The 23,866-nt window shown below is 35.1% G+C and overlaps 1 protein-coding gene across 1 annotated transcript; it reads right to left on the bottom strand.

The window, feature by feature from the left end:
* Positions 1-6,971: 6,971 nt before the first annotated feature.
* LOC143391683 (olfactory receptor 4C16-like) lies at positions 6,972-7,904 on the bottom strand. Its single transcript, XM_076844442.1, has one exon. The coding sequence runs from the start codon at positions 7,902-7,904 to the stop codon at positions 6,972-6,974; it is 933 nt and encodes a 310-aa protein (XP_076700557.1).
* Between the last annotated feature and the right edge of the window lie 15,962 nt (positions 7,905-23,866).

The following is a 23,866-nucleotide window of genomic DNA, read 5'->3' as shown; positions in this document are numbered from 1 at the left end:
AATCTTTTTATTTATGCATAGGGGGAAAACTACCATGTATACACCAGACGTATACACCACAATGTCTGGAAGTAAGCCCACCAAGCACCACTAGGTCAGCTGAATGCCAGATTGTCCAAAGATCCCTTAAAGACAGTAAATATTTCTTTGTCTCAATCATGACCTTCAGAATGGACATTCCACTGCCTCATTGAGCTAGCTGATCCAACAAGAGTATTGATCAAACTGTACAGTGGGGAAACTAGTGCCTTTGATGTATGTGCACTGAGTACAAATGCCACCTTACTTAAAGCCTCTGATTACTAGATTTTTGTCATCTTTGCTGCAACAAGTTCATTAATAAAATATCCATTGGATGAAATCCTGACAAAGAGTCAAACACCAGTGTACACCCTGCCTCACCATATTCTCTAAAAAACAAGAAACAAACAAAAAAAATTCAACCCCTGATTTTCAGCAGCACTTTGAATTCTTTAGTTACAAAAATAATTTTTCTTAGAAAACCAGATTAATTTTCAGCTTATAAAGTGAAAATGTTTATTGTTTTTACAAGAAAGCAAGTCATCATTTCTAGTGTGCTTGAGTTAGAATATGTGGTTTCCTGTAAATGGCCTATTACTTAATTTTTGCATAATCTTAGTTAAGTTCCAAAACTCTCTGTTTTTTTATTTTTCTCATTTGCCAAACAGGGATTATAGTACCTACCATAAAGTATTCTTGTGTAAAACAGGTCAGATATAAGTATGTAATAAAATAGAAAAATCAGCTAACCATTGGCTATTTTGTTATTAATTTAAAAGGACAAATACAAATGGCAAGAATATATGCAAAAAAAATTAATACACCTAGAAATCAAGCAAATGCAAATCAAAACTGTATTGTGATTTCATCTCACTCTAGTCAGGATGACAGTCATCAAGATTACAAATTATGATAAATGCTGGAAAGGATGTGGGGAAAATGGTACACTCACACATTTTTATTTTTATTTTTTTTTTAGTTGTAGATGAACACAGTTACCTGTATTTTATCCATTTTTTGTTTATTTATTTATTTATATATGATGCTAAAGATCAAACCCAGTGCCTCACTTGTGCTAGGCAAGCACTCTGCCATCGAAATACAACCCAGCCCCCGCACTCACACATTCTTGGTGAGACTGCAAATCAGTACAAATGCTCTGGAAAGCACTATGGGGATTCCCCAAAGACTAATCATGGAAACACCACATGACACAGCTATCCCACTCCTAGATATTTATTGGAAAGAACTAAAATCAGCATACAATAGTGACACAGGCAAATCAATGTACCTGCACCAATCACAACAGCCATGTTGTGGAATTAACCCAGGTGCTTATAAATAATACACAGTGGGATTTTACTCAGCCATAAAGAAGAGTGAAATTATGACATTTGATGGTAAATGGATGGAACTGTAGAGCATCATATCAGACTCAGAAAGTGAAGAGCCAAATATTTTCTCTCATATATATGAAAGTTGGAGCAAAATAAGTGGGGAGGAAGGGGGGAAAAAAAGGAAGGATTTTATAAAAACAGAAGGAGACCAGGGGAACAGAGAAAGAAGATTGAGAGGGAAGGAGAAGGAACAGGAAAACTGCAGAATTAAACTGACCAAATCACACTATGTACCTATGAACATATGTACGTATGTATGCAAATACAACAGTGTATTTCACCTCTCTTTATATCCATAAAGCACAATTTAAAATATTAAATAAATTTTAACAAAGAGAAATATCCTGTGAATCTCTAAGTATTTTCAGAGCAAGCGCAGCTCATTTTGTTTCAATGAACTTAACATTCAACTGAATATGTATTTCAGTAGAACCTATGAAGCCTTGAACTATTCTTTAGTGTAAATCCCAAATTATCTGGTAGATGATAAGGTTTTTCATTTCACAAGTTGGGAACATTAAATGATAAAACTGATAAAAGAAAAAAATATGTTTATGAATAATTAAATCAAATATTTTCCAAATAATTATTTTACCCATTTTCTCCATAGGTCTTTTTAGTTTGGGGGTTAAATATCTATATGTTTATCAAATATAGTCAATCATTATATAATTTGAAGTCTTCCAGCTGTGGCTGACAAAAGTTCTCTATAAAACCACATTCATTTAAAATGTCCAGGATTATTGCAAAATCTCATGGAATACATGACAGACTAAGGTAGGTAATGGGCATCTTTGTTCTGATCTACCATTATCAGAATATTATTTATGAAAGTATCACTCAAATTCTATGGGCAAAATTTCCTCCTAACTGTATGGGGAACTGCAGTGTTCACAGACCAGTCAAGTTATAAGAACTAATATTTTAAGGGAGTGTTTTATAAAAGCATTAATCAATTAATTTACCAAAATAATTTATTCATTTTCAATCAGTTTCTTTTCATCATTGTGCTTATTGTTCAGTTTAATTTTTTGATATTGTTTTCAAACATAAATATAAAATGCCAGTAGAGAAAAAAGGAAACAGTGAGAGGAGAAGCAAAGAGAAAGAGGAAGAACTGGGGAGACTAAATTGAAGCAATTGATACTGCATTATGTCAAATTGAACCCCGATATTATGTACAACTATAATGCAGTAATAAAAACATGAAATGTACCTTAAAAGCTAAAGTTATATGTTCTTGAAATGGAAATAAGAATCAAATCACAAAACTGCAGGAAAATGTCAGATGCTTCTGAGTCTTTTGCTCCTGTCTTTCTCCCATGCAATGATGATCATCCAGGTCCAATTTCCTAAATTAATGGGGTCTGTGGGCTTCTAGAAGTTGTGTGTATAGTCAGAAAGATGAATTAAAAGCATTGTAAGAATGTGATACAATGCCAATGGTAATTCTTGTACTAATTTTCTAATAAGTCAAGTAAAAGTAAATTCTGATGATTGTTACCTGCAATTACTTTGGTTTTTCAAGTGTGCTCAATTTTATTTTTATTTTTTTTTAAAAAACTACATTTAATTAGTTTATTTTCAGTTCTACAGATTACAAGTTATTAAACATTTTAAAGGTCACTGAAAATCACTAAATTAAAAGCTTTATAATAAAATCATCTTTTATATTTATTCAAAACTAGATTTTAATTCTAAAATAATGTAGTCCCTTCAATGGATTTACCTCCAAATATTGAAGCCAACAAATTCACTTATACCAAACAACCAAAAAGCTCACACGTATCATGAGATAATTTAAGTATGTCTGTTTATCACAAATAGGAAGTCATGTCCTCTTTTCAAAGATGAGTGTATCAGGACTGGTTACCACTAAAAAAAAAAAAAAAAAAAAAAAAAAAAAGAGAGAGAGAGAGAGAAAGAAAGAAAGAAAAAGAAAATCTTTGAATAAGTAATTGTCACGAGGGGGCAAAATTGTAACATATGCAGTTGAGGGGAGAAATAAAGAATGTTCACATGCTTCTGCCCCTTTCAATGCATTATTCACTCAAGTTACTCAATACAATTTCACTCTGTAAGTTCTTTTTTTATTAGTTGCTCAAAAAATTACAATGATCTTGACATATCATATATCATACATTTGATTCAAATGGGGTATGAATTCTTATTTTTCCCATGTGTACAAATTGCTGGATCACATTGGTTATACAGCCACCTTTATACATACTGCCATACTAGTGTCTGTTGTATTCTGTACTCTGTAAGTTCTTAATCAAGAAAACTACAATCCTTCATGCTAGGCACTGCAATAGACATAATCAATTCACAGAAACAATTCTAGATTAATTAATTCACAGCAAACAATTCTAGATTAATCTAAGCACTGCAAAACACACTTAATCATGATAGGCTAATGACAGACATTTCCTCTGCATGCTAAGTTCAAAGGTCTTAAGTCTCAGGCTTTACGTCCAGCAGATGCACACTCACTCAGACCACAGTGATCAGGTCTGGAACCAAGGCAGGCTTTTCCTGGTGTGGAGTGGACTATGGGTTGAGGAGGGGGTCATAGGGAGGAGTTGCAGCTCTCACCAAGGTCCAGAGGAGCCATAGAGTCTGAAAGTGGTAAGGATCACGCAGAGGCTCAGGAAATGATGACAAATGATGGGATGTCAGGTCCTCATCAGGCTCTCCAGCTCAAGTGCATCCTTGTTTTCGGCTGGCTGAATCCCTGTTCATATGTTCTATCATTTATACTAATTGTTTTTTTTTTTTTTAACCCTCCCCCCCTTTCAATCCTTATCAGCTACCACTGGATTTCTCAGTGACATCCTTTACCCTGGGGACAGAAACATCTGGTCTGGTGGTCTCCACCCTGATCTTCTGCCTTTCCCTCTTATCAGAGGAGGACAGCCTGCCAGGGGCTTCACTCTTTTTATCAGGGTGAGGGGAAGTAACTTGTTTGAGGCCATACTGGAAGGATCTGTGGATGTGCCTGGTGAAACTGCAGGTTTTTATAAATGAAGTTGCTTAGGCTTAGGCCTAAGGTCATCCTAACAGTAAACAAAGCAAAAAATGACATTTTAGAAAGGAAAATAATGATTTTAAATTAAGTGAGTCTTCAGCTAGGCGCAGTGGCTAGGGAGGCTGAGACAGGAGAATTGCAAGTTCAAAGCCAGCCTCAGCATTGGCAAGGCACATAGCAACTCAGTGAGACCCTTTCTCTAAAAATAAAATACAAAATAGAGCTGAGGATGTGGCTCAGTGACACAGTGTGCCTGAGTTCAATCCCCAATAAACCTGCTAAATAATAAATAAATAAGTTCCGCATTTAAAAAATCAAGGGCACTCGACCACTGAGCCACATGCCCAGCCTTATTTTGCATTTTTTAAAATTTAGATGTAGGGTCTCATTGAATTGCTTAGCACATAGCTTTTGCTGAGACTGGCTTTGAACCCATTAGGACACAGATTCTGATCAAGCAAACTGGTCATGTTTTACATTCAGGCTTCTTTACATCTTTATTAAAAACCTAGACTTGTTCAGAGTTAAACCTTTGTCAGGAACAGTGATGACAGTAGATGTGGAGCTCTACATTGCATGAATGTCCAGAAGTCACACTGAAGTGTATCTGGAGAGGTACCTATGCTTTAATCTCTACACATCTCTTTTTTATATTTTCCTTGTCTTGAAATAAAAGTAGTTTTTAGACATCAGTAAGTAGACACCAGCTAAAACTCTGTCAACTGGAGTCTACTACTGTAAGGGAAATAAAAAGGAGACACAGAGGCAAGATGCAGAGACAGAAGAAAATGGCTGCCCATCTAAGTGGCCACATTTATTTATGCCAATAGGTTACATTAGGTTGTTAGTGCCATAACTCCATTATTGTTTATTGTATCAGGAAGGTTACTTATTCTGCAGTTACATTCTATAGTTACAATAAGCAATGTTAGAAGTTTTGTGTAGCTCTCAAGAAAATACATTGTGTGACCTGACCATTAGGTGGGCAGGTCCAGGAGCGCTGGGGCTTGGTGAAACATTGTAATTATCTGGCAACCAAGCTCCTTTATTCCCAGAAATTATGTGCCTAAAATCAATGTGGAGGCTGATAGACTCTAGCACAGAGCCTCCTCATAAAGGGCATTGCCATAGCAGCTAGACATTGCACATGTATTAGTTATCTTACTAGTTCCTAGGAGAAGCTACAGAACATTCTAAGTGTGGGAAACAGGGTACCTGCTACCCCCAGAAGTTGGTTCATAAGAGAAATGTTTTCTTGTATATTTCCATGATCAGAATCTTTATATATTAATGTGCAAACTTTACAAGAGCAGACTTGAAGTGTAAATTCTGTGCTTAATAATGAATCTTTTGAAACAGATTTTACCTTGAAATTCACAAAATCTGAGAGAAAAAAAACTGATATACACATGTCACTATAGCATATGGTGGAATCCACAGCTTCCCACATGGTGGGAATCCACAGCTTTCCATTCCCATACAGAGGAACAGATGATAACTTTCTTACATCAAAACATTCTTAAGTTCCTGGTACAGTAAAAATTGATTAAACTAATACTCTTAATATAATTTAGTAATTTATAAATGGAAATGCAAGTCCAAAATAAACAAAAATGCACATATTTAATTTTCTGTATGGATGAAAATACAAATGAGAAAACAATTTGAAAGCTGAAACAACATTAGTTATCATGCAATTGTGAAAGGTGATGTTGGTGGATAGTGACAGAGAGTAATGTCCATCTCCACTGCAGAAACATGCCTTTGAATCCAGTATCCTTCTGTGCTTTAGTCCTCACTGTCGATTGTGTTGGAAATTCCTTAACACAGCATTTTTATTGTAACACACACACACACACACACACACATATATATATATATATATATTTTTTTTTCCAATGCGAGTCATCCTAAGATTAAAAAAGGTTGTCTCAGGAAAATGTATTTTCTCTAGATGTTCTGTCATTATTCCAGCAGTAAATACATAGTAATGACTTAGAGTATTATCACAAGAATCGACACCAACTACATGCATGAGCACATACACACACACACACACACACAGACCCACAAATAAAAATAATGAAATCTAGTACATTCATCTGAATCAAGAAAAACAAACAAATTGAAGGTTCCTAATGAAACATGATGAGAAAACAATGTCTAAGAAAGGCAAATCATTTGGAAGAAGGAAATGACAGGCTCTGGATGCAGAAGGGTAACTGTTAGTAGAAAACATGAGAAGTCAACATGAGGGGGGGCAGGAAAACAGTGGCTTGAACCACAAGTGTCACTACATTGCCAGAGACATGGAGACACTCAGCAGGAAGAGTAACAAGAGCCTTACACAAATATTAGTACCTACTGCTGCGTCTCTTCCTCCAAATAAAAACAGCTCCTTCTCAAGCAGTGTATATGCTCATAATGCCTATTTTTCTGAAGGAACTACATGCATAACAAGAAAGTAATATTTCATATTGACTTCTAAGTCAATATAAAAGTGATGAAAGGTTTCAAATCTTTATTCATCTCATGTCATCAGAGACCAATTTCTTGCTCCACAACTTCCTCATTGCATTTTTCACTTCGGCATTCCTCAGTGTGTAAATCAGAGGGTTGAGCAAAGGTGTTCCGATGGTGTAAAACACAGCTATCATCTTATCCATGGGAAAGGTGGTTGCAGGCCGTGTGTATATAAATATGCAAGGTCCAAAGAACAAGATGACCACGATGATGTGGGAGATGCAGGTGGACAGGGCCTTTCTCCTCCCTTCTGCACTGTGGTTTCTCAGGGAATGCAAGATGATGACATAGGAGAACATGAGCATGACAAAACTCACTGTACAAATGGCCCCACTGTTGGACACCAGGAGGAGGTTGGTCATATATGTGTCTGAACAGGCGAGCTTCAACAAGGGTTCCAAGTCACAGAAGTAGTGATCGATTTCATTGGGACCACAGAAAGGCAAACGCAAAGCAAGAAAAATCTGAGCTGAAGAATGCACACAGGACCCCACCCAGGCCACAGCCACCAACACACTGCAGACCCGGCGGCTCATGATGGTCATGTAGTGCAGGGGCTTACAGATGGCCACATAGCGGTCAACAGCCATGAGGATGAGGATGAAGATCTCCAGGCAGCCAAAGTAATGACATGAAAAAACTTGAATTATACACTCACTGAAAGAAATAGTGGTCCTTATAGAAAGGGCATCCACCATCACTCTAGGGGCTATGGAAGTAGATAAGCAGGTGTCAGATAAGGATAAATAGAAAAGGAAGAAGTACATTGGATTGCCAAGTGCCCGACTGGTCTTGATGGTGATAATAATTAGCAAGTTACCCATCAATGTCCCCAAGTAGAAAAAGGAGAAAATTACAAACACTATTTTCTTCCTAACAGGGTCCTGTGTCAAACCAAGCAGAATGAACTCTGTCACATTATTGTTCAGGTGCATGATTTCATGAGTGAAGAAAAGGGGAGAGTACAAGATGGTTTTCCTGTGAAAATAAAGGTATTCATTTATCATGTGCCAAATAATGTTATGAAATACTTTAATTAAAAATAAATGTTCTTCATCCGAGACATTCTAATTGTGGTTTATTAAAATGTCACCTCAACACTTTATTCTTCAAATTTCAATGAGTACTTCATAAGGTCTATATTGGTCTGAAACAAGCTTATTAGTGTGATAAATTCCTACAGTATTCTCCAAACATAAGCCCTTCTTAGCTTTTTTGTGACCATTTCTTCCTATATGGTGAATGGAGAACTAAGACATACAAGTCTTTTGAATATTTCTTTATTTTTTCATGTTTAATAAATCTTGAGGGCTCATGGTGTATTACTTTACATTTAAGATATGTAGATATAAAGTCACTCAATCTCTATTACATAAAATGTCTTATCTATACTTATATTTATACATGACACATGAATTATATACATTGATACAAATGTTTTTGAAAATGTATAAAATGCTATATTTTGTTCCACGAATGGCTTTGTGAAGAGAGGAATAAGAAACAATGATAATCTCTAAATAATCTGCTGCTATCTTGGAACTCCTTGATAACATTTTGCATGTGATATACACTAATGGAAAAAATTAATGTTTTTACATAATTTTACATAGCAATATGTCACACCAATGTTCCAATTTCTAGACAACTTATCATTCTGAAAAATACTCCATAGAGTATTCTGAGTCTCTGAGATTACATTAAAATGAAGGGGCTACATTACACCGTTCAGTAGTTCATCTTTTTATAATTCAAGTGCTTAACTTATGATCCAGGGAAATTTGGAGGTATATCATGAGAAAGCTGGCACAGGACCAGATCAAGATTGTAATTTCCTATGATTTTTATTATCCGAATGCATGAAAATCCCACATTCTCAGGACAGAGCAAAGGTTCAGAAGAGGAAAGTAGATGGAGTTTCTTGGAGGGGGACAGTGAAACAAATATTAACTGATATTATTTTGTTCAACTTATTTTCTGTCCTGGGAAAATTTGTGATCTTATTCAAGTTTGAAAGCCTGTTTCTTCAATGAATATTTTATTTTATTTTATTTTTTTGAATGGTGAAACATGTCATCATAGGCTACATTTTTTTCTAGATCATTCTTGTCAGGATAACATTATCACAAAGGATCTTGTATAGAATTAAACCTATAAAATGAAACATGCTGTATTTAACACATTATAGAATATTTGCCTGTCCAACTATGATCTTCCCACTCCTGTTCATACTGTCAATATATTGTGTTTAGAGCCATAAGCCAGTCTAAGCACAGAACCTCATAATTATAGGAGATACTGAGTCCTACTCGCATGTGCATTTCCCCTTTTTTATAATAAATACTTTTTCTCCTCAATTGGTTTGAAATGTATCATTGTTCCTTGAAAATAAAAATATTTAAGGAAATGTCTAGTTAAGTCATTCACCTTATGGTGTCAAGAACAGAAACAAAATTAATTCTCTTTGAAATGTGTGATCTTTGTCAAAAATCTCAAATTGCAAGGAAAATGAGTCTTGACATCTTAAGCATGACACCAGATCATTCTCCTGTATTCATTTAAAAGAACCATCTATCATGAAATAATTGTACTCAAATATGTGATGGTCATTTAAATTACACATGAAAATAGAATATACAATGACATAATTACAAAAGCATGTAATATAATTTGTTCTAATACACCCCTACCCTCTTCCTCCCACCCCCTCTTTCCTTCTCTACTCTTACTGATCTTTCTGTTATTTACTTATAGATAGATTGATTCTATATAAGTTGGGGAATTAGCTCCATGTTCTGAAATAAATTATGTGTGATCAGCATTCCCACCATGCTGCATAAAAGACACTGAAAGTCCGCCCCCATGGAATTGGTCCCCTTAAGCATTTCTTGGGGTAAAAAAAGAATCCTTGGCCTTTAAGGTACAGAAAAATAATCTTTACATTTTTTTACACTCCAGCTGCTAATTCACGGTTTTGTGCATTTCTATGTGTATCACGTGTGTGTTTTTTGTTTTTTGGTTTTTTTTGTGTGTGTGTGTCTTTTTTCCAGAGGAGTGCTAACACCTTTCATCAGATTCCCAAATGAATGGAATATAAATATAGGTGACAATGTCTAAAGGCAAGAGAGTCCAGTATTGTGTAGCACATCTTCTCATAATTACCACACGGACCTCAACATTTCAAACAAGATGAGGCAAATTAGGATGGCTACACTGGTCAAAGCAATAGTAAAATCACAACTTGTTGGTGTTGTAGGCAAAATAGAAAGAGCTGAAAGAAAAGCAACCAAACAAAGTGGAGACTAGATGAGGGTGGGAGGGAGTGACAGGTGGGTCCTGCAATGCTCTTAGGTTGTCTTACCAAATCATCGGTAAGAAACAGTGCTTTCTGTAAGGAGGCTCTCTTAAAGGAGCAACCCCTTCTCAAGTCCATTACACTAGACTTCTGTCTTTGGAGGAATCCCTCTCACTTTGTTACTTTGTGGAATTTACCTTATCCTGGGAACATTAACTGGCAGTCCCAATTCCTTTACCCTGAAAAGCTAGAAATGTGATATAATGGACCCTTTTTGTGCTTCTCACTGAGCCTTATGATTCCTGCTGTCCACCAGAGATACCCTGGTAAATAGCCTGGGCTAAAAACCAAAACGTTGTCATGGAGTCCATAATTACTGCTTATGATTTCTATATCCTGCTTCCCCAACTGTCCTGAAATTAATATTTAATTGTTATTCTTCCTTGACAGAAAGAAGAAACATTGTGGAACACTAAAGACACAAATGGACACATAGTGAAAGAGAAAATTGGAAATGAACAGATATTTAGTAAAAGGTGATATTTATATCCAAAATAATTTCAGTAACACCCCTACCCATGTTATCTTTTATCTTTATTATATAATGTCATAATGAAGTTTTTAGCCTCTTCATTTTCATGTTTGATCTAAATTTTATCTGAGAAATAATTATTCAGCTTCTTAAACTAAATATCAGGTATATACTAATAGCAAGTTACATTTTATATCATTTTAGAAACAAGTAAAATTAGTAATTCTATGCTGTAAAATGTATTACTCTACTCACATGTGTCACTTGGAGATATAAAAGTTGGCATTCTCTAGAAGTTTTGACAAGGTCATTATTCTCTACTAGCCTTTTCTCTATTTTCAATTAGACACAATCTATGTTTCTGGTATCCATGGCTGTCAGTGAGACTTATCTTTCCATTCAACTTCTGTGAAAAGTGTTGGAACTTTTCCAAACTCTGCACCTCAAGAAGGGGTACAGAAACTCTCCTTCTCTTCCCATAAAACAAGGACAGCTTTTCACATACCTGTGCTCACAAAGTATTTGTTGAGTTCAAATGTTTGCTTTATTCCAAATATTATATTTCACTCCATTTATTTTCTGTAACAACAATAAACCTTTAAAACATTTTGTTATTTATTATCTGTTTCATTCACAAAGGATATGACAGTGGCCAGTGCACAAGAAATCTATTAAAATACACTGCATTAATCTGCAATGATTCATCTGTTAGCTAACAAATATAGAAATAATCTCTCCCTTACCTGTTAAGGCACTCTGCATTTGCCTTATCTGTTCATCCCTTTTCAATAGTGGCTTTTCTCAAGGATTATGAAAGAAATGTTCTCTCCAACCTCTCGTGGGAATATTTTAACACATAAGGTTGAAAGCTATCATCACCTTAGCACTATTCTCTAAAGATTCTCTTTCTCTGCTAATCAGAAATATCCCAAAGGTAATACATTTAACTTTTTTTTCTATTTAGCCTATAAGAATATCAAGCCAACCCTCCTCATACACAGTAACCAGGTGAAAACAAGGATGAGAAGGTGTCAGCTTCCTCAGGCACCTGGGTGGCACAGGGAAAAAGAAGAAAAGTATAAATGGGTGATGGAGGGAGTGAAGAGCACAGAAAAAAGATAGAAGAGTGCCATTGCTACAGAGATATTTGGTCACCAACAAATGACAGCCCTAAGTTGCCTTTCCCTGTGTTCTAAAACAAACTACACTAGCTCTGTAGTGCCCTTGTAAAGTTTTGTTTTTCTTTTCTTTTTTTTTTTTTTTTTGTTGTTGTTGTTTTGGTTTTAGCTTTTTTTTTTTTTTTAAATCATGTCAATTCACTTTTTAGAATGCAATTTGCTCCATTTACATCCCCAGTACTTCCTTTTCCCCTATACTTATAAGCCTTGGTATCTAAACCTCAGTCACACACAAATATTGACTGATATGATCAATGACTAGCAAATACTTTTTGCATAAAGACTAGAAATTAGCAAATAACTTCTAGTTTTTTTTTCTCAGAATCTTAGAAAGTTCTATATATACTCTACACACTTATTGAGGTTAGGGCTAGTGATTTTTGTTTTTCACTGTATCTACCATGGTTAAAAATAACAACAACAACAACAACAAAATAGGGCTAGAGTGTAACTCAGAGGTAGAATACTTGCCTAGCATGTGTGAGGCCCTGTGTTCTATTACCAACACTGAAAATAAAATGTGTGTGTGTGTGTGTGTGTGTGTGAGAACAGACATGCTTATAAATACATGGTATGCAGTTAATTGTTAAGTGAATGAACAAATAAAATAAATAAATTGGAAGAGACTTTGAGTAATATTTTATAATTACTTTTTTCAGATAAATTAACTATGTGATTCTACTTGAAATAAGTAGAAGATTTTACTCTAGACCACATATTTAGAAGTACAGCAGACAAAGGTCAGCTCAGGTGTTGGGACACATCAAATACTTTTTCAAACTTCCTTTCCATCTGTGATTTAACACAATCAATAGCCCTTAGGAAATATCAAATGGGACATTGAACAGGTCAGGATGTATCCAGAATGGGGTGCAATTCTTTTCCTGATATAATGTGAAAACCAGTATCAATAAAGGTATCATTCAACCTTTGGTGGACATTTGACTTTTGATGCCCAATATTTAAACATTTCTATGGAAGTGTCTGTGTCATAGAGCAAAATAGAGCTTGTGAAAACTATCTTAGGCTCTGATTATATCTGACTGAGTCTGATTGTCATCTTTGACTAACTGAATCCTGATTTTCCTTCAAGTAACCACAGCTCTTCCATGTTTTGATATATAAAATTTGGGCATGGTAATTTTCCAAGTGTAAAATTATGGCAATTTCCTGTTTGATCAGAAAACATGTTCCTTAGATTTAATGATTGGGTCATGTATCTGTTGGCAAACAAATGCAAAGTAAATTTTTTTTCTTCAAATCACTGAAAGTGATTCTGACCATGGAAATATACAGGGAATGGTTCCTCTGGCAAGCAAACTGGCAGTCTGTTTCCCACCCTTAGAATGTCCTTCAGTCTCTCCTAGGAACTAGGAAGATAACTAATACATGTGCTGTATCTAGCTGCTGTGGCAATGTCACTAGAGTCTTATCAGCCTCAATCTTGATCTCAGGCACACAGCTCCTGGGAAGAAAGGAACTCCCTTGCTAGACAACCACAATGTTTCACTGAGCCTAATCCTGTCCACATAATAGTTACTTTATACAATGGACTTTCTTGAGAGCTACACAAAGCTCCTAACTTTGCACACTGCAATTTAGTATGTAACTGAGGAATAAGCTGCATAACGTTGCTAAGTCTGCAACCTGCCTAGTAAGACAATGAACAGTATGTAATAACAATGCCAAAGACCTAAAGTAGCATATTAATATAAATAAAGTTGACAGTTGGCCACTCTGCCTCTCACCATCTTTCCTGTCTCTGTGTCTTGTCTCTGTGTCTTCAAATAACTGAAAATACCATACATTTTTTGAATAGAATTTCTGAGAGTACAGGGCCAGCACTCCTGTCAATCTTACTACAAGTGGGGAGTAAAGAAAGAAGGAAGTCAACTTGGAAATAGAACAGAAGAAACTAGCTCCATTAATACAATCTCAATTGTAGAATTATCTATTACAAAAGCATTTGATCATTTTCTAAAAAAATTGCATTTATCTTATTGCTTTATAAATTTATTAAAGTGAAATAAAAATCTAACCTATCCATACCAAGAACTAATATATTGACAATATTTACATCCAGTCTTATATTTTCCTTCTTTTGTCCCCATCTCATCTTAAAAGTGATTAATATCATGAATTTTTAAATTTTTCTGGTATCCATGGCTGTAGGTGAGACTTATCTTTCCATTCAACTAATCATCTTCATGCTTAAAAAGAAAATATATTTGCCATGTGTGTATATTTTAAGATTTTACTTGCTTTGAATTTTCAATAACAGCATAGTATAAACAGACTTTTAGTAATTACTTTTATTTTTATTCAAAAATAACATACTGAAGTTGTTATTGGTTTTTGAGTATAGTTGTTTATTCAATGTCACTGCTCTAATTGCTATTTTATATTGAACTATATTATTATTTTAAAATGTGTGTATTTCTTATTCTATCAATGAACATATGATTCCAATGAACATATATTGTGGACAAGTTAGAATATAGGTTGTGGAAGTGCCATTAATGGATTGCAGATTACTTGAATATTTGATTTTGTAAAATGTTATAATATATAGCCAGAAAATGCAATCTAGCTTATGCGCCAAAAAAGGAAAGAGCTGTAATATTTGTGAACTGATTTAACTTCTGTGCTACAAAAGTAGAGTTATGTAGAAAAATGTTCTATTATTTCTTGTCATTGTTTTAAATTAGAAAATAGACTAATGTGTTATTCATAAAATAACCTGAGCTAATATTTTTCAATGTCAATTTCAAAATGTCAATTCTTAGTCACTTTATTATATCTTATTTAGAATAAATTGTCTTGAACACTAAAATTAACTGATATCCTGAAAAAAGGAAAATATTTTCTTTATGGCAAAAGACTTTCTATTATTTATTAAATATTGTTAAAATATGTTACCAAGAAATTTAAATATGATATGCATCTATTAATTAGAAATATATTTATAAAAAATTTCCCTTTATCCTTACATAACTACATTATAGATGACTTATAGAATTTAGGAGAGGCATAATAATAAAGAAACTCAGATTATTTTATGAAAACTTATAGTTCCTTTTATTTTAAAATATACCCTGGACTCAAAACCTATGCAAATAAAATTTCTGTTTTTAAAATAATAATTGAGATGTATCATCTTTTCTCAGCTCAGTAAATAAATGAACTTCCCAAACCCTGAGTCCTAAATGAACCCAACAGCATATAATAGCAAACTCTGTTGGCGATTACTGTATCCTAAGAAATTCTTGAAAGTGAAGAGCTAAATAAAACTGCTAATAAAAAAGATTTACATTTACAGGATTGTCTCTGGGGTGGCCTTGGACAATCCATCATCCCCAACCCTCCAACACACACTTTTTGCTTGCAGTTCTCAGAATAACTGGAATGTGCTAAAATATAACATCTTGAGCTGAGGACTCATATCTAGATGACCTCAGGTTTGTGTGTGTGTGTTTTGTTTTTTTTTTAAAGAGAGAGAGAGAGAGAGAAATTTTTTAATATTTATTTTTTTAGTTCTCGGCGGACACAACATCTTTGTTTTGTATGTGGTGATGAGGATCGTACCCGGACCGCACGCATGCCAGGCAAGCGAGCTACCGCTTGAGTCACATCCCCAGCCCTTTTTTTTTTTTTTTTTTTTTAATCCTGGGATTTTACTGCCCCTTGCTGGCATCTGGGATTAGCAAGGTCTCTTTAGTTAACTTCTTTCATGGGTATTCTGTCTCACAGACCCAGGTAATTTGTAAAAATTGAAGTCAGAGGAACAGTAGACTGATGCATTTGGACTCCTGTTCCTGGTGGTTGGCATAGTGATGATACTTGCTATCCGCCATTTAGTAGGTACCCACCCCTGGGATTGGTAGCCAGTGCAATGAATCTGCTTCAAAACTTTCATCCTATATTTAAAAGCCCACTGTGATTTATTACAAGTTTGATACAGTTTTACATGCCAGGTGTTTCTTTAGGGTATCATTTTTGGGAATCCTGAGCTATAGCAATGATAATGATATATCCTTTGGATGACTCCTACTTAGTAACACAACACTAGCCCCTGCTGTGGCTTGTGAAGTGAGGAAGGGAAAAGAGCACTCCCCAAGGAATATAGCAAGCTAAGGTCAATAGCTTCTTCCAACATGGACTCTTGGTCTCCCAGGTTGATGCAATGTTTTAATTATTCAGAAAGTTTGCTGCCAAACCATTGCCACACTAACAGGCACTGTTGTTTATAAATTCCCCAGTGATAATTCCAGCAGCCAATAATTCTTGGCAAGAAGCTTTGAAGCTGAATGCTACTACTGAGCTACTGAAAATGGCTCATCCTAACTGGCCCCAATTCCCTCACCATAGTAGAAGATCCTCTGAAGTCATTACATTAGCAAATTTGCATGGTGTTTCTTCCTCCAGTGTCCTGCCCAGTCAAGAAATGTTGCTAGGACCTCTTTTTCTTTCTACATATCCATAAGTTTCTGCCAATTCTCTGCCTCTGCAAGCACATTTTGCTGATGTGACCCTTATCCTATTCTTCTCATTCAGAGCCTAAGTACAGCTCTATCCTCTCTCAAGACCCATCTGTCCCTGGGAATTTCCACTGTTCACATATATGGCACCCAGCAGTGCCTTTGTATGGCGTAGACCCCTTTTGCTCAAATTTGAATGTCTTATAAATACTATCTTTTAAATAAGACTGTTCTGAAGTTTTATTTGGACTTGACATTCAGCCACAATCATTTATTCATTTCAACTTCACACTTTGAAAAACAGAAACAAACAAAATGCCCACAATAGTGTCATTTCTGATATCTCTTCCCTTGAGTCTATAACTGCATAGGTTCTGGTCATGTCAAATATGTATGGTTATGCTGTTATAAATTAGTCATAACAATAAGATTCATCATCAATACATGATCACTCACATATTGCTGAACATTTCAGACGTAAGTTGAATATATTGTTTCCTTATTTGTTTCTTTTTTTCCACTTTAGTTTTACATTGAGTATCAAATATTAAAGAGATAGACATTCTTATAGTATCGATGGTTATAATACTAAGTTTTTTCCCAAAATTAAATAGATCTGACTACTTAATAGTGAGGAATAAATATTTTTAGTATTACGAAGCAAAATGAAACTGCATAATTACCTTTTATTTTATTTTTTTTAAATCTCAGACCTTATTGCTAAAAAAATGAAATCCTACTTTTTCCTTTTGCCCCAAAATAATTAATAAAATTAACTGCTTGTGATGGCATAGCTCTGTAATATTTCTAATTTACACATACACATGATCTATTAAAGTATATAAAATTTATATTTTAATAATACTTTTACTTTTTATTTTATTTGGACATTTGTAAAAAATGGTGACCATTGATAAAGGATCTAGGTAAATTTTTCCACTGTGATGTTGAGAATATATTTCCAGGATAGAGTAAGAAACAGTAAGATGATTAAGAAAAATGTGGAAACAGTATACTAGATCAACTTAAAACGAAGTATTTGAAAAGGAAAAGGAAGTGTTTTATTCACAGGGACAGAAAATGCTCTGGGTACTAGTTTTAGTGTCCATAAATATTTACAGAATATTATCTCTGGATTAATTCTCAGCACAGCATGCTCTATCAGTTATTGACTTAGGATTTCCAACTACTGTCATGATACTAAAAAACTAATGACTGGATTTCTATTCTTGCTGCATAACACTAAACAATGCTGCATACTGCACTGGAAGCTCACTGTAAGATCAGTGGATATGGTCAAGTTAATCCTTACTGTGATATCTGGAATCAGCTCTCTAAGGCAGATGGTCCAGGTCACAGGCCTCTGGGAACATGGGATCAGAGTTTCCCTAATTAGGTTACAAGAACCTATAATAAAATTGTTCTCAGAATGAACTTCGGTTGGATTTGGCATCATTTGTTATGAGTTTGGTTTTGGTTGTTTTGATATAAGCATTGGCAAACTATAACCTCAGCAATTTATGTAATTTAAACTCAGGACCTATGGGTTCTTTGTATAGAGGTGAACGCCATTCATTACATACTTTGTAACTTCTGCTTCTACTGAACCTATCAAAGTGGCAATTTGGCTATCTGGACTTAAGTCTAATCAATGATCTTAGCTCACTTAATTTTCAAATTGTATCATTCTCAATTTTTTTATTATTTATGTCTGAATTATTTTTATAAAGTACAATTTATCATGCATTCTGTTGTGAATCTTTTGAATATTTTTCTTTATGATAATTTGACATGGCAGAGTGAATATTCTGATTTTTAACTAATCACTATTTTTTATGGTTTAGATATGATGTATCCCTTAAATGTTCATGTGAAAGACAATGCAAGAATGTTCTGAATGAAATGATTAGGTTGTGAGCATTGTAACATAATCAGCAGATTAATTCACTGGTATGGATTAAGTGATAACTGGAGGCAGGTAGAGTGAGGCTCGCCACTTTCAGGTTTATATTTTGTCCCCGCTGAGTGGAACTCTCTCTGGTCCTGATTGACATGTTCAGAACAGCTCTTTTGAGGCCCAGACCTATACAGTTGGCCTTCTATGGACTAAGATCTCTGAAACCATGAACCCCAAAGGATATTTTCTTCCACTACCATGTTCTTGTCAGTTCTTTTTGTCACAGGAACAAAAAACCTGGCTAAAACAGAAATCAGTTCTGAGAAGGGGGATGATTGTAGTGACTAACCTGACCATGTTGTTCAAATATTTGGAGCTGGTTTGTGGAGGAAGGAATTTTGAAAAGTTTAGAGATGCAAGCTGAAAAGTTTTAAAATACTGTAAGAGGTAATGTGTAATTCTGGTAGGAGCTCAAAAGACCAAAATGCCCATGGGAATGTGAACAGTAAACATGGAACTCATGAGATTTTAAAGGACAAGAAGAACTCTACCAGAAACTGGAGTAGAGACCATTTGCGTTACAATGGGGCAAAGAAACTGTCTAGATTTTGTCCATGTGCTGAGAGACTTTCTGTGAGTCTGAATTTAAAGGTGAGGGACTGATCTGGTGGAAGAAATTTCTAGATAGCATGGCATTCATGTAGTGTCATGGGTATTGTTGGTGGCTTTTTGTCAAGTTTACTCTGATGATCAGGAACAGAAGGCAGAGCAGAGAGATTTGGAAATCTTGCAGTCAGTGAGAAGAGTCTGAATAAAACTGGGACTAAGGAAGGTGCGGTTGGTAAAGGGATTACATTCACTAAAAGAGATGATAAGTATGTTATCCAGGAACAATAGGGAATGATAACTTGAATGTCTTAGGAATTGGCAAGACCACACCAATCTCAGACTCAAGGATGCAAAAGTGAAAAGTTTCTTTGGGGGAAAAAAAAAAAAAACTATCGGGATATTGGCTTGCACAGGAGTGCTTAAGATGGTAGAAGATCTTGGCATCAACCATGTGATGCTGGTTCTGCAGGGTGGCAGAATACTAGAGTAAGGGAATTATGGAGGTTTCCAGCAAGATTTCAAAGGAAGGCCTGGTAGGCCAGGCAATGTAACAAGGTCAGAGTCCCTCTGGGCAGCACCTGAGAGTGTGATGCATAAAAAGATGTGAGAAGAAAGACTAAGCCACAGTGAAGACCCCTGATATTACAAATGCCAGTACCTTAAAACATCTGCTAGGAAAAGCTGCAGGAATCAAGCAAAAACAAGTGAAGAGAGAAGCCATGTAGGATACAAGCAGCAAGGCCCCATGCGTAGAGCTACAAAAGCCCTTTGGAGACAATGCCATGTGCTGGATATGGAGCTCCAGGGCTTGTTTGCTCAGCTGGATTTCAGCTTTGCTTTGGGTCTTTTCCTTACTTTCTATGCCTTTTTTTTTTTTTCTCCCTTCAGAATGGAAATGTTTACTCCATCCCTTTATATTTTGGATATGTGAAACTTGCTTTTGATTTTTACAGGGAAAATCATTTAAATGTTTGCCTTAGATCTCAGGAGAGTTTGGACTTGACTTCTGTGTAACACTGGAACTGTTAAAACTACAAGGACTTGTGAAAATAGACTGAATACACTTTTCACCATGAGGTGGCGTGAGCTTCTGGGGAACCAACGATAGAACATTATGGTTTAGATAGTATGTTTCCACCAGAAGCTCATGGGCGGTAAAAGGGAATAATGTTCAGAGTGAAAGAAGATTGTGCAAATTGTAACCTTATCAGTGGATTAATCCACTGATATGGATTAACTGAGTGGTAACTGAAGGCAGGGTGTGAAGGAGGAGATAGGCCACTGGGAGTTGTGCCTTTGGGTTTATTTTATTGTCCCTGATGAGTGGAGCTCTCTCTGCTTCCTGACTGCATGTCCCCACCCCTTTCCTTTGTCATGCTCTTCCACTGTGATGGTCTGCCTTATGCCAGGCCCAGAGCTATGGAGTGAATCATCCATGGACTGAGATCTCTGAAACCAAGAGCCAAATAAACTTTTCCTCCTCTCAGTGTTCTTTTTAGGTCTTTTTGTCCCAGAAATGAAAAAGCTGAATAAAACATTATCTAATGGGAAAATTTTCCAAAAACTCCTTTTTTTCTGAAAGAAACCCTGACTGCAATGAATTAAATATCTTAAGGTGAAATAAAATTAATGCCTTCTTTTATATGTTATAAAATATCATTTTGTATAGATATTATAATTTTCACTATTTATTCATTTAGTATGGGTTTAATTTTTTTCTCTTGGTGTTGGATATTCGAACCCAGGACCATATGCATGAAAGGCAAGCACTCTACCACTGAGCTATATCCCCAGCACCCCCTCTCCCCAACCGTTTTAATTTTGTGATGTGGTCTTTCTAAGTTGTTCAGGCTCACCTTGGACTTGTGAACCTCTTGTCTCTGCATCCCAGGTAATTAAGATTATAGGTATGTGCCACTGCACTCTAGACCTTTTAGGTTTTTTAATGACACATAATCATTCATATTTATGGGATACAGCAAGATGTTTCAATTAAAACATACTGTGTTTGGCATATTCATAATCTCATACTTTTACCATTAACTTTGGTAAGGAGAACATTCAAAATTATTTTTTCATTTGTTTTGAAATATTCAATAAAATACAATATTTTTCCAATGATTTCTAAAGATCTAGTAACTATTATGGTCTATTTCAAGGGTTTGTATTCATTTTCACTGAGACGTATGTTCTATTGTTCATACCACATTTTTACAATTATTATAGCTTTGTGAAATATGTTCATAGCTCATAGATCTTTCCCCCATTTTTTATCTAAAGATGTCTGCCCATGTTTTGAATATTTATTTTTCAATATGAGTATTTACTTCCAGTTTATTTAAAAGTATATTGATAATGATTCTCTGAAACTCTTTAATATTTGGTTTAATTGATGGAAACTTAAGAGGATTTGGTATCATTAGATCAGGCAAGATTAGAAAAAAAAAATGGAACAAATCCTGGAATTCATACAGGACCTGGATTAACTTGCACTTTCCACTTACCAGAATGGTTAGTCTCATAATTCACAGTACACTAAATAGAGTATTCAGAGATGTCTGGTCTCAGCAGTAAGGGAAAACTTGACACAAACTAAACTCTAGTCTCATTTAATAAACCTGTAGAATATTTATAGGGATGCAAAGTATAAAATGACCAATGTAAAGTTCATAATGTCTAGCATCCAAACAGTTTTTTTTCCAAGTATGCAAAGAAGCGGAAATATATAATATGTAATTAGGAGAAAAATCAATAAATTCAAATAAAGATAAGAATGACAGTGATGGTAGAATTCATAAATGAATGCATTAAAACAGTTTTGTTCAAGAAAATAAAAAAATAAACTCAGCATAATATGCAAAGATATAAAAAATAGAAGTTCCAAGGTAAAATTATAGAAGTAAAACATACAAAAACAAAACAACAACAAAACCACCTTGATGGCAGATGATGATAAACTTGGCACAGAAGACTGGCCACTGGAGCAAAAAATCAATGAAATTTAAGATACAGTAAAAAATACCATGTAAAATTTTTAAGAAAATGGGAAAAAAATGAACTGAGAAATGAATAGAACTTCAGTGGGTTGTGAGAAAACATCAAACAATCTAGCATGAGTCCTCACATCAAAATCCTCAAACAGTAGCATGGAGAAAGGAGAGAAGAAAGAAGAAATAATGGTCTTTTCCCTAATTTGATGAAAATAAACACCATAGATTCAAGAATCCAATAAGTCTCATGCACAAAAACTAGGAGGAGAAATACACTAAAAGACACGTCATAGTGAATTGTAAAGCAATGATAAGAAGAAAAATGTTAAAGCAGGCAAAGAGGACGGACACCTCATGTACAGAGGAATAAAGGTAAGAAGTGCAGGGAACTTTTCTCAAGAAACAGTGCAAACCAGAAGAGAGAGGACCAGCATCTCTGCAGTACCCAACAGATATATCATTCAAGGACACCAGTGAGATACAGACTTTCTGACATATGAAGTCAAGGTACACACCAGCACTAGACTGTGCTACAAGAAATGCTACAAGGGTCCTATAATCATAAGGAAATAATTTCAAATGGAAATCTGGATCTGATGAAAGGAATGAAGGACATGATAAGTAAATAATTGAATGAATACATAAACTAGGACAGTCAGCAGAAGCCAACATTGATTCTCTCACTTTGCCTTAAAAAATATGAAAATGTTGTCACAAAATAGAATGTCCATCTAAATATTCTTTCAACCATATACCAAATATTAAATTCTATATTTTAATTAATTAATTGCAGTACTGGGGATTAAACCCAGGGGCACTTTAACACTGAGTTACATCCTCAGGGCTTCTTTTTATTTTTTATATTGGAACAAGATCTCACTGAGTTGCCAGACTGACCTCCTACTTACGACCCTCCTTCCTCAGCCTCCCAAGTAATTGGGCTTATAGGTGTGCCCCACAATGCCCAACTAAATATTCAAAGTTAAATATGGACTGGATACACAAAACTAGGTAAAATACTCCCTTTAATATAGTCCCAAACCAGGGTTAAAAGTTGAGCTTATTACAGTTTTAAGTTTTTATTTTATTTTCAATTGTCAAACACAAATTATAGATATTTGTGGGGTACAATGTAGGGTTTCAATGCATGTATATATTTGTAATGATTGAATCCCAAAATTAACATACCTTACCATGTGATTTCTGCCCTATGAAACCATTTAAAATTAACTTTTATCATTTTGAAACATATTATTAGCTAAGATCACCATACTATTGATCACCAAAACTTGTTCCTGCTATAGAACTGAAACTTTGTATCTTTTGTCTAGCATCTCTGGCTTTCCAGTCCATTTCCATTCCTGTCAGACTCTGGAAGCCACACCTTATTCTACTTCTATGAGTTCCACCTTTTTTGAATTCATATAAAAGTGAGATCATGGGGTATTCATCATTTTTAAAACCTCACGTACTATGAGCATTAGCATCAATTTTTCAAAACTGTCCTTAACTTAAGGGTAAAAAAGTCAGGAAATCTGCATACTATATAATTTTGCTTTCACAGATCTGTAGAGGCTAAGATAACTGCCTGTCCTCTGAAATTAAAAAGCATCCTGACTGGGCACAGTGGCATATAACTGTTATCCCAATGGCTCAGGAGACTGAGGCAGGAGGACTGTGAGTTCAAAGCCAGCCTCAGCAAGAGCAAGGTACTAAGCAACTCAGTGAGACCCTGTGTCTAAATAAAATACAAAATAGGACTGGGGATGAGGTTGAGTGCCCCTAAATTCAATCCTCAGTAGCCCTCCTTGGAAAAAAAAATAATTCTGGAGTAAGCAGAAGTTACAGATATTTATGGGCCAGCCAGCCAGGGAGCCTGGAATTGTAATGGGCTTTTGGTGAAAATAAAACCTGTGAG

The sequence above is a fragment of the Callospermophilus lateralis genome, chromosome 2 (genome assembly GCF_048772815.1).
Source record: "Callospermophilus lateralis isolate mCalLat2 chromosome 2, mCalLat2.hap1, whole genome shotgun sequence".
Taxonomy (NCBI): domain Eukaryota; kingdom Metazoa; phylum Chordata; class Mammalia; order Rodentia; family Sciuridae; genus Callospermophilus; species Callospermophilus lateralis.
This window is presented reverse-complemented; position numbering and strand designations above follow the sequence as displayed.

Coding starts and splice junctions, on each gene's coding strand:
- LOC143391683 (XM_076844442.1), bottom strand. CDS start 7,904: ATGCACCTGAACAATAATGTGACAGAGTTCATTCTGCTTGGTTTGACA.